Raw genomic sequence first — 12,700 nt, 5'->3', positions numbered from 1 at the left:
CTTCTTTACCATGCATTTAACAGATGAATAGCCCTAATTTTTATTATTTTTCAAACTCTATATATCTGTAAAGAAGATTGGAGGTTTATGGGGATGTAGTTTTATGACGCTAGGACAGAAATCGCGGAGCTTCAAAGGCATATTGACAACAATAACAAAACTTCGCACCAGTAGGAAATCCTCCTTGAAGGGAAGCGGCGAATTTGGCTACCGCACAGGGCGGCCAAAACCCCCGCTACGCCACTGAGCAAGAGTCTGAATAGAGGCGCCTTCAAAGCATAAAAACTTCCCTGACAACCATAACTTGTTGTTACACAAGCACACCCAACCTGTGCCATATTTTCCCAGCACATCCGAATCCCCAAGCACATCCTTTCAACAAACACACACACCAACATAGTGCACTGTACACTAGATTGTCATTGTCTTAATACCTCCTGCCACTGTCTAGCTGGGTTCATTTAGTTGCAACCTTGGCACTTCACCAGGAGAGGTCGCTGTTACTGAAGCTTCAAGTAATGAACCGATTTTTGAAGCAATGTGCCTAATGGTTCAATTCTTCGCCAAAGCTTCATCTGCCCATCACTGGGGGGGGGGGGGGGGGGGGGAATGCTGAATATGACCTCAAGAGTACATCATACCCACCATCAAGCATGGAGGTGGAAACATTATGCTTTGGAAACATTATGCCAAGGGGACTATGGATGGGGCCATGTAGTGTGGAATATTGGGCTTGAACCTCATTCCCTCATTCCCTCCCATTGAAAACGCAACCTTAAAGATTTGGAGAGGATCTGCAAAGAGGAGTAAACCAAAATCCCTCCTGAGATGTGTGTAAACCTGGTGACCAACTATAAGAAACGTCTGTTTGCCAACAAGGGTTATTCCACCAAGTACTTTTTGTCAGTCAGTTTTGCTAGGGGTTCAAATACTTATTTTTTGCATCAAATGCAAATAAAGTCATAAATGTTATAAAATGTATTTTTCTGGATTTTTTTGTTGATATTCTGTTTCTCACTGTTAATATTCACCTACCATTACAATTATGGATCACACATTTCTTTGCAAGTGACCAAACATGTGAAATTGCCAGGGGTTCAAATACTTATTTTCCCCACTGTATATATATCAGGCATTGTTTCCATGTCTGTTTAAATGTTGTTTTAATTTGTTGTCTGTGTATTCACGTGGCCGTTGCACTGTGTAGGAGTTTGTAGCGTTCATATCCTCTGTTTGTGAATGTCCTCAATATTTCAACTGCTTATGAAGACAGAATAGAGAGGCTGTGTTATAGAGGGGATTTTGGAAAGGTGCAAACACTGAGGGTAATCAGAATACAGAGGCTGTGTTATAGAGGGGGTTCGGAAAAGCTGCAATCACTGAGGGTCATTCGATTAGAAGGAAGAAAACAGGGAGACGTGAATATCCAGTTGGACCTGGGGGGTATTCCAAGTATGTGGTTTGGTGAGTTACTCGGATAAGTTAACTCATAGTAAGTTGTAAACCTCCAAAAAGGATCCCTATGGGAGAATGAAGCCATAGGGCTCTTCTATTTAGGTTTACCACTTACTCAGAGTAACCTTATCCTCGTTTGTCACTTAACCACACACTAGGAATACCCCCCTAAACTCTGTATTAAATACAACAATGAATGAATGAATTGAGGTGTGGGTGGGTCGGAAAGTAAAGGACAAACAGAAAATATACATTAAAACACAAACCTGTAGTACCATTTAAATAAATTCGACCTCTTAAGCAATGACATGCTACTGGCTTGATGTAGGGGTGGGCGATATACCGATTTGATAGTGAAAACCGGTACTGTGCCATGATATGGATTTTGCATTACCGTGGATACTGCGATTTAATTATAATTTATAAATTGAATTTGGCATTCATATTGTTTTGTTCCAAATTTCAACTTGAGTGATAGTTCTAAGTAGCTGCATCTTTTTAAAATTTTAATCTAACCTTTTCATCGTTCTTATGAAAAAAAGAATATGTTAATATGTACATATTTTTATGAGCGGACGTCACATGCATTTTTTGCGCGCATGTAGTGCTAGCAACAAAGAAGCGTGCAGGTAGCTGCAGTTAGGAGGCAGGTTAATATTGGGAAAAATTTTACAATCCAGGATGAGCGAAAACACAGAAATTTAAGTTGCTCAAGAGCAAGAGGATGAATTGGTTAAGAAGAAAGGGGGCACCTCTCCGACCTCGACCAAAAAAGAATAATAGACAGTAGGGATGCACGATATTATCGGCAAGACATCGGTATCGGCAGATATCGGCTTCAAAACTTAATTATCGGTATCTGCAGATATGAAACATTTCTGCCGATATACCTGGCCGATAAGGTGACGTGTAAATTATGCGCACGCGAATCAAATGTTTATGAGCGTCGGCTGTGTGGCAATAGCCTACTTCACAGTATCAGAGGATGATGACAAAATGCCTATTTGTCCGAAAACTTTTCAGGAGAAGGAGGAGGAGATGCAGCTTGGCCATAACGTAGGCTGCATGCATAGATGAAGGGTTAGGGACCTGTCGCGCTAATAGACGTTAATAAGTTACGGAGTTAGCTAGACAACACTAGCTTGTTAGTTTGCATGCTACGTGACACCAGAGAAGTTGATGATACCTCATTTCACGGGATGTGAAACGTTATGCCACAAGCCCACGCTATCTGTACATGGCTCACTTTTGCATTTATGGAATTTATACAGCTAACTTGGCAATAGTGTTACATAGATTAGTCTAGAAATCCTAGAAGGGACGTTATTAAACTGTAAGTCAGTTAACCAAGGTTAGCTTGCAAAGTTAGCCAAGCATGCTACGTGACACCAGAGAAGTTGATGATGCCTCATTTGACGCGATGTAAAACGTTATGTCACGAGCCCACGCTTTCTGTACATGGCTTACTTTTCCATTTATGGAATTTAAACAGCTAACTTGGCAATAACGTTACATAGATTAGTCTAGAAATCCAAAAGGGACGTTGTTAATCAGTTAACCAACGTTAGCTTGCCAAGTAAGCCAAGCTGCATTTCAAGAGTGTAGTTGTTCAAGTTCAAGGAGGTACTGTTCAAGTATGAAAATTGTGACATGAAAATATAAATAAATCTGTTATAGAAATCTATACATTTATATATAAACCATTTCAGTTTCATGAGTGAATGTCTATTTCTTAAATGATACAAATCAAGTCTGTATTTACATAAATACCCTAGCATAATAACAGATTAATTCTAGTACAGGAGAGACTTTTCAATAATTAAAAAGCTGAGGTGTATTATATCGGCATCGGCAATCGGCCAAAATGAGCTTGTAAATATCGGCATATCGGATATCGGCTAAAATTCAATATCGTGCATCCCTAATAGACAGATGTGTCGCCGTATTGTTTTAGCCAAAGGTGTAAGCACCAGCAACCTGTTAAATCACCATTCAATTGGCAGCTTGCACATTGTCTACTGGTTGTTTATCATATTTCATATCATTATTCTTAACACACATAGGATAGTATAACATCAGTTTGATAACTAGCTATCATTTCATGCAAATGTAACTCTTCCATTTAAATTGTTTATGCTAAGATTATTAAAAGTGTCCTTAGCTAGCACAGCAATTCGATAACCAGTAACAACCAGGAAACACAAGTTTAGCTGCAAAGCTTAATTTCTAAAAATCAGCTCACCATTAAAAAGCGGTCTTGGGGTTCAAAGTGATAACAACCACTTGTGAGATGAAATGGCTTCACATAGATATAAATAATCCCTAGAGAAATAATGAAAAATCGACAGAGCAAGGACTGATATCGCTCATGCTAATATTTAGTTTCTGCTCTTCGTCCAAAGCCAAATCTATTCTTGAGGTTCCAGTATTTTTCAAAAGCAATTTGTCTTTTAATTTGAGTACTTGATCGAGTAATGTTCTGTCCCGTCGTTTGAAGCAAACCTTTTAGCTCCGGCATTGGTCTCCCATTATTTAATATTTCACGTTTCGCGTGGGCAAATTCAGCGATTTTTGGTTATACAAATGCTTGAAATTATTGGAATCATACAGAAATTACAGTTGTAGCATACATCAGTAGAGAAATATTTATTTTATCATTATTTAATTTTAACTTTTCATGACATATTTTTCCTTAACTAATGTAATTTAGCTAAGAAGGGCTATTAAGATGTGATTCAGATTTTTTGCCCCTCATTGATCGTGATCATATCGATATCGTCTGAACAGTGGAGAATATCGTGATATGAATTTTAGCTGATATCGTCCACCCCTAGCTTGATGTAAGATCGACAAGGGCATGTACACTCTATCAGGGGTTCCCAACCTTTTCAACTCCAAGGCCCAACTTTTCGTATTTGTTACAGCTCGGGCCCAACAGACACCCCGCTTATTTGAGCTAATCTATATACCATTAGGCTATAATCCATTCATTCTTTCTAACTAATAAGCAATTGTTATGTGTCACAAAAAGCAACATCAGCACCTGCTACAGGTTGAAGTCTAGAAATGAATAAAAGAAAATCTAACTAGATATTGCATCAAAATTGTATTGTGCACTACATCAAAATCAAAATAATCTGTGTCAGCCCACCGTCTTCAACTATGTTGATGGGCCGACAGTCACCGGCAACCCAAACTGCCACAGCGTTGGTAACCTTTTCACGGACTGGTATAGTTATTTTTCTAGAGAAGTTGTGGAGTGTGGGTTGGCGTCCATCTAACCTGGGACTGCTTTCTGTCGGGTGCTTTGCATTAAGGTGATAACTTCAAGACTAGCTGCTTCTGTGATCGCTAAATTCAGCTTGACAAATGCTACATGCAACTTTAGTTTTGTCGTTTGTTCCGTCATTTTGCCTCTTAAACAGAAACGTTCCGCAATCCCTCAGCTCTCTCCATCTCCCACTACCGTCTTGGTCTCGCCTGTCTAACTGACTGCAGGCACTCGGCGGTTTCGTGACGGGTCAACGCACACCGGAAGTAAACAAAGTTGCGTTAACTGGGTTAAAATATTTGATCGCATTTATCTCGGCCACAAAAATCTCATAGATTAAAGCATTAACTTTGACAGCACAAATTAATATTGTTTTCAAATAAAAATCAGTTCTTCTTGGAAAATTTGTGGGGGGAAAAAACTTAAACATTTTCGCCGCCGCCCATGGGTTGGGAAGCCCTGCACTAAATGAAAGACCGCGCAAAAGTTAACTAAGGTAAACCCTGTAACACTCGTATTTGTACGTTGGCCGCTTATGCTAAGCGAGTTCACGAATAGTGCCATACTGCTGTGTGACACTCCTCGTAACAATCATGAAACAAGCTAAACTGTAACAAACACACAATTACAAGGTACAAAGGTAACTTACTAATGCATGGATGCACACAATTACAACCAAGTGCAACATACAATAAATAAAAAAAATCCCCGGAGCAAGCTGCCACTCCATCCAAATGTGCCGTGAAGCAAACCAAAACGACTGTAATGTGCAGAGTGGAGTCACATGAACAACACAGGTTGGCAGAGTAGTCAGTGTCGGGGTACAGACTGCTTTAATAAGCCCAGAATGGGAAAACAGATAATTGTCCAGTGTTCACGTTAGCCGGCTATGGCCGGACATTGGCCGATTGAACGCATGAATGGCCGGTATAATAAGATGTAAACGGCCCAAATGTCCGATAGAAAATATGTATGTAGGCTATGATTAATCAGTAACATATGAAAACAACAAAACAACTGTAACATAAACCTGAATATAATCAGCCTGCTATGTAATTAAAAAAAAGTTCTAAAGCAGATTTGGATTGCATTCGGAACATGCGCTGGTCGAGGTTCTGCAACACACGCAGGCTGGTTTCCCCGCTAAAAACTGTTCACTAAAATAAACAAAACAAAATATCAAAAAGGCTAAGCAGACGTCTCTCGGTCAGTTCTTCAAAAAGACAACTGATAGTCTTGATAGGCCTAATGATTCGTCAAGAAATTATTCGACTCCAAGTACATCATCCGAGGCCCCGACGGATTTAGGAAATGCGCTTGCCAAAAAACTTAAAAGGAGTTTTAAAGCTGAATGGCTCGAGCAATTCCGTTGGCTAAGGTCGGAAAAGGTGGATGGTCGAGACGCAATGTTCTGTAGCATTTGTGAGAGAGCAGGCAAGTTAAATGGCTTTACGAAAGGCTCCATGAATTTAAAAAGATCTGCCTTAGTTGACCATAGCGAGTCGTCTGACCACAGAGCCGCTATGTCCCTAACACCGCAGCAAAGTGCAATGAGAGTGCACTGCGATAACGCCACTAAATCTAAAAGAGATGCACTCGTGGCACAAATGAAAGTGGTGTATCATATGGCTAAACGTGACATCCCAAGTAATCAGTTTTGCGGATTGACAGAATTACTTGAGTGTTTGGAAGCTCCTGATTTTTAAAACATTTGTGTCGTTTCTCATTTGGAGTTTTGGTGGTTATTTAATTAGGGTATTAGTGAATAACGTCCGGTAGACATTCCAAATGGCCGATATTCTGGAATAGCGTCGGACATTTGTCCGGCCAAGAAAAAGTCTAGCGTGAACCCTGTAATTGTCATAAACACAAACATCAATCCAAAAACGTTGTCAAGTAGATAATGTTATGAATCCCTTGGTCACTGTTTGGGTCATGCTTTATCAGGATCTGTCCACATTTTGTATGGGTTAAGTGTGGGTTATGCCTTCTGTATGGGTTGATTGTGGGTTATGCCTTCTGTATGGGTTGATTGTGGGTTATGCCTTCTGTATGGGTTGATTGTGGGTTATGCCTTCTGTATGGGTTGAGTGTGGGTTATGCCTTCTGTATGGGTTGAGTGTGGGTTATGTCTTGTAGGACCCCTGCTGATTGCAGCCAGTGTTACTGACACTCCTCCTTCTGGGAACTCCTCCTCTTCTACTCTGGCCCCTCCTGGAGTGGGACCTCCTGCTCCCGCTGCTCCTCCTCCTCCACCACCTCCTCCCCCTCCTCCACCTCCCCCCACACCTCCTTCTTCCTCTTGCTCCTCTTCCTCTCTTCCTGTCCACCTTCAGTACTCTCTCTCTGAATGTAAGAACCTAAGCTATTCTCATTGGGTTGCACAAGAGGGACTTTTAAACATGGCAGCAGTAGAGTAGCTTTTGTAATGGTTTCAGTGTCAGTGAGGGGGGGTGGGGGGGGGTCAGTATTTAGCTCCTTTGTTGTTTTTAAGGTTGTTTGTATCTAACACAGATTCTGACCCAGACATTTCAAATTTCAAATTTGTATCCCAAATAGCCAACCCATATTTTTTTTCTATTTCATCAGATTCGTATGACTCGGAGGCGTATAACCCAGAGTCGCCGGGCCTTACCAGCCGACCACAGTACCGGCAGTTCATCCCGCGGATCCAGACCCAGAGACCCTATCTCATAGGACTGACCTCCAATGAAGGCCAGGGTTCACGAGGTACTGAATGTTAGTTAGCACATATGCCATAGTTCAAACAGAATTTCCATCTCTGTAATGTCGAAGTTAAAAGTGCATGTTGCACTGCACACCTCTTTTTAACAGTGAATGGACTGAAGGATGGTAAATTATACTGGTGTCTCAATTCTGTGTGCAATGAGTAGTATTTTCTGTTATTCCAGTTTTTTGATTATGTCAGTGAACAAATTGTCACTGTGTGTCTTTACAGCTGCAAACATAGTGATCAAGACGGAGCCCTCGGTGGCGAGTGCTGCGTCCACCAGCGAGTCCTGGTTTGGCTCTGACGCTGAGAGCAGGAAGAGGCCTGTGAGCTCCACAGATGGCCCTCATCCCAAGAAGCCCTGGATGGACAAGTGAGTACAGGCATGGAGTGTGGCTAGTGTCCCCAGTCAGAGCTGTAGCCTGTCACAGCTAGACTCTTATTTGAGATGGATAGAACGATAGATCGATAGATAAATACTTTATTAATTCCGTGGGGAAATCCTGGTATCTTGCAGCTCTCATATTTACAATAATTACAGACATTATGTACAGACAATACGATACTAATCACACAGACACAATACAAACAGACAATACAATACAGTTATGTACAGTGTAGATAGGATGTATAGTGCAAAACAGTGTAGTCATAGTTCGAATTTTAGGACAGCTGGGACAAAGGACCTCCTAAGACGCTCAGGGCCTCATTTACTAACAGGATTGTGCCAATTTCAGGCGTAAAATAGCGGGTGAAAACATAAAACCGTATTTACAAAGGAGGCCCACTTTAGATTACCGCTGCTGGGAGTGTACAAAGGGAAAGTGGGTGTTCGTCGCAATGAGATGGAAGGATACGCGTAAAGTGCGCCTAATTATGTATAAGCAACAAACCAAGAGGTGTTTAAGCATGACTTATCAGCTACTGAATGAGAAAGAAATTTGAAAAACACGAACATCAGAAATGTTATTTTTTAAAATGTTTATATTTGATATATAATTTAATATAGGCATTTATTATATGGCAACGACAGTACAAGCATTCTGATTGGCTAATGGGTAGTCATGCCAGCCGCGTATTGACGTCCTTGCCGGTCTGCGGTCTGATAAGTGTCATCTTAAAAATGAGTGATACCAAGTACTAAACATTACATCCTTAAAAATTAGAGATATATCAACAGCCATGAGCATGTATTTATAGGTAGTGATAGAATCAGGACTCCTATTATGAAATTATCTGAGAACAGTAAACCAGTTGAATGTCGTGGTACCATGACAGTTGATGACAGTTGAAGAATAAAGACTCAAGAATTCGCGAACATTTTGATATCGGGTAATACTTTATAGGACTGAAAGTGATGATGAAGACTTGACTACTATAGTTTGAAAACCTTGTGTTTAACTGTAAATTAAAGCCATTTAAGCTGAGCCCTGTTGTCCGTTTTCTATTGATCATTGTAACTTGAAGTTAGCAAGTCTGACCTGAAACCTGAAACACACTGTGTCGTGAGAAGACTTGATAGCTGAACAAAACAACATGTTTTCTATTTACAATTACCATTTATTCTAAAAATGCCATATAATAAACAACCTCTTCGGCTTTGCCGTATCAACCTCGCTATCGCTCGGTAGATACGTTACAGCCTCAGTTTGATATGTCCCTGCATGACCTTACTCTTGGTTAGTAAGAAGTTAATACAAAAGTGTCCCACCAGCTAGCTGTTTGGCCACGTCTTACCCAGAATCGCAGCTCTTTGTATGGTTTACTTTAAACCGTATTTTCACCCACACCAAATAGGCTACAGTGCTCGCCTTCTGCGTAGGAGTAACGCGTGTCTATTCAGGAAAAGCACATGTACTCGAAGTACCCTTTTTTAAAGTACCCTATTTTACCTTATTTGTCTGTGGTATTTTCTAGACTGTACCCTAACTAAACTAAGTAAATTGTAGACAGAGCAGCATATTCATTTCACCTTCCATGTTTTTATTTTAAAGTTTTAACCAAAATAAGTGCCATGGCAACCGAACATCTGAACTTCAGTTTCCCCTGCCCTGTCCACACTACAAGTCCAGTTTTCAAATGGGCAGCGTAGGGCAGCGTTTTTGAAAAGCATGGTTTTCAGTGTTGGAATACGCCGTTTTAAAGTAAGGGGTGTTGTGTATTCCTACCAGACTATTTAACGTGATGCTATGGAGCAGTTAACCTGGCTATTAACTATCCTAGCTATCTCTAGCTTAGGAAACCATTTTAACAGTTTTGCAGTTGCCTGTGTGTGATTCACTCATGTGTGAATATGAACTTGTGAACATAAACTCGTTAATATGAAGCTGCACAGGCACCCTGAGGGGTAACCATAAAAACCCAGAAACTCAATGTTAGCTGAAAAGTTTAATTTCCCAAAATCAGCTCATCAATAAAAGACAGTCTTGAATTTAAAGTGATCACAACTTTTAGTGTGGACGGAAGGGCTTAACGGAGAAATATTATGAGAATCTACGTATATTTACCCGGGTTAGTTTGCTCGTCAACCCAAAGCCCTATTTCAAATTTTAACTCATTTTCTATGGTGGCAGGAAAACGCAGTCTATGTCTACCTTATTTTAGCGGGGCTCTATTAACACTAATGGACGGGGTTAGGCGCTAATGACACAACGTTGTGCTTGTTTGATAAATATAATGCAAAATACTGTGCGGTATTTGCGGTCTGGCAAAGGCGCAGATTAAGCTGCGTTCGCAATGTTAGTAAATGAGGCCCTCAGTCAGAGACATGCACACGTTATGAATATAGCGGTGGCTTTTTATTTTATAGTGTTGGCAGTTTTTCACGTTCAATGCATGGCAAGTTGTCTGGTTCAGGACAACATGAACGGATGCACATATACAGCGTGCTGAACCCTGGTTAAAACCCAGCTTATACCTTTCCAATAGCAATGATTGTGCGTGATGTGCTGACAGCCTCTTGGTCAAATCAGTCAGAAGTTGTCTGTGCAGCTTTGTTCCCTGGCTAGCAAGTGTCTCACTAAAAGGTGAAGAATAGGTTGGAGATAAGATCACTATTCTGCTATTTTCTTTAGTGAGAGAGATCTTTTGATGAGATCTGTCTAAAGATGTCATGTCACTGGATGTTCTAAGTGTTTGCTGCTCTGCCCCTAGGTCGAATTTCAACTCGCAGCATAAGCCCAACTTCCCCAAGAAAAATCACTACGTCAACACCAAACTGGAGGTCCGGAAGATCCCACGGGACCTCAACAATATCACTAAGTTAAATGAGCACTTCAGCAAGTTTGGGACGATTGTAAATATTCAGGTATGTGTACATATTTTCAGTTGCGTCTTATAATTTGTTTTATTGTTTTTCTAGCTGATCTTGGGAAGAGTATTATGTAAAGATCCAAGAAACTAAATAAAATCGGTCATTGGGGGATTGTAAAATATGTGACATTTTCTTCCTGAAGACAGTTTTTTATTTGTCTGTGGTATTTGGTATTTTCTAGACTGTTTGTACTCTTATGCATGTGACGTGGTATCACCAAGGTTTGCCATCTTCTCTGTATGAGCGAGAGAATAAAGGCTCTCCCAATCTGTTAGCATCTCCACCTCCCAAGGCCTGGTTGGGTTTGGTTCTCATCATTGCTTTAAATGTTATTTTTACTAAAGACTTGTTGATTTCTGTCCCAGGTCATGTTTGGGGGTGACCCGGAGGCCGCCCTGATCCAGTACACTTCCAACGAGGAGGCCCGGTCAGCCATCTCCAGCATTGAGGCAGTGCTCAACAACCGCTTCATCCGGGTGTACTGGCACCGCGAGCCCACTGGGGGGCAGCAGGAGCAGGGCCAAGGCAATAGCCAGGGCACCAGTCTCGCCACGCAACACACAACAACACACAAGGTGAGTGTGTCAAAGTGGGACAAACGCATAGCTTAACATAGCTCGGGCTGTGGGCATTGGGTTGAGGACATTTCAGTAAGGGAAATAAAGTGATAAAGTGATAAAGTGGAATAACAAAAGTGTAAAGAATGTTGCACAAAACTCTTATTCTCTTTTTCCCTTTTCAACCCAACAGCAGCACAACCCAGGGGCCTATGTGCTGAATAAGAACTTCCCCAAACCCCGGGCAGAGCTGCCCGCAGTGACCCAGGGAGCATCTGACCCGAAGGGTACTAGCCCAGATCTGCCCACAGTGAGTAGAACTTACAAAACACAGACACAATGAGCTGGAGTAGAGCTGGGACATTTCTGTCTGCATGGAGTAGGGGTCATAGTATTGTGTTCAACAATTGTAAATATAAATGCATATGAATAGCAATACCATCACAATATTTGGGCTACGTTACAAAATGATTGCGATTCTTAAAATTTTATGAAACTGCTTCAATTTTGCAACACTTAATACTTTATTTCTCACATATTATAAAAATGCCATACGTATTCTGGACATGAAGGCAGACGCCATGTTTCTTAAGGGGCCAGCAGGCATACTCAGTTTTAGACGCAACGCGTAAGCACGTAAGATACACAAGAGCCCCTTGCGCAGTAAAATACCCCCCCTGGCGCAAGTCTAGAAAAATCGCCCAACGCACGCAAGACGTGAAAAGACCCGCAAGGGCCTTGCAAGGGCCTCTTGCGCCTGCGCTTTCGATGAGCATAAATTAGGCCTTATACAGCGGCCATCATGTCGCAGTAGATTTGTTCTTTAACTCGGACTTCCTTTCCAATTTCCGCCGTGACGCAAGAAACAAACAAGGTTTTGCTTCGTCTTGTGGATTTAAGAAGCAATGTTTTCAGAGTAGATGAATCTACCTAAATAAAATTTGAATCTATAAATAATTAATAAATGTCGATAAAATAGCGTGACATAAAATATTGCGATACTACACTGTATTGTATTTTTTTTTTTTGCATGGCTTTACCAAATAGGTCTTGAGTATAGATGGATAATGTTTTCCTTTTACTGAAACAAAGTCCCTTTGTCTGTTTCTCCTTTTCCAAAGGCTGCTATGTCTGCAGGGGGAAGTCATCTGAAAGGGCCATACACACGCACCGTTCTCAAGCCGTCCTCAAAGTCCCTGGGGAAGACAGCCAAAGCACTTCAAGCGCAGGAGGTCTTGAAGAAGAAGCAGGCGAGTCTGCTCAACTTTTAGTTTTGGGGGTGTTGGTAGAAGCCCTCCCAAAGCCTTTGTTGCATCGCGAATCTTGATTAAATTATATTTACATAATTGAGTTTAATTAACTCTAGCATGTGG

General features: G+C 41.1%; 1 protein-coding gene across 2 annotated transcripts in view; it reads left to right on the top strand.

Annotated features, from left to right (window-relative positions):
• rbm27 (RNA binding motif protein 27) overlaps positions 1-12,700 on the top strand; it is a 31,063-nt gene that overhangs the window by 8,440 nt on the left and 9,923 nt on the right. Inside the window, exons 8-14 of one of the 2 annotated variants that reach the window (XM_080850807.1) lie at positions 6,866-7,078; positions 7,316-7,456; positions 7,686-7,830; positions 10,611-10,764; positions 11,136-11,345; positions 11,521-11,637; positions 12,449-12,577. In XM_080850807.1, coding sequence (XP_080706933.1) covers positions 6,866-7,078; positions 7,316-7,456; positions 7,686-7,830; positions 10,611-10,764; positions 11,136-11,345; positions 11,521-11,637; positions 12,449-12,577 — 1,109 coding nt within the window. The remainder of the gene's footprint in view (positions 1-6,865; positions 7,079-7,315; positions 7,457-7,685; positions 7,831-10,610; positions 10,765-11,135; positions 11,346-11,520; positions 11,638-12,448; positions 12,578-12,700) is intronic. The other variant, XM_080850808.1, reaches the window with a different exon arrangement.

Source organism: Sprattus sprattus (genome assembly GCF_963457725.1).
Source record: "Sprattus sprattus genome assembly, chromosome: 1".
Taxonomy (NCBI): domain Eukaryota; kingdom Metazoa; phylum Chordata; class Actinopteri; order Clupeiformes; family Clupeidae; genus Sprattus; species Sprattus sprattus.
The sequence above is the reverse complement of the archived record's forward strand: the minus strand, read 5'-3'. Positions and strand labels throughout refer to the sequence as shown.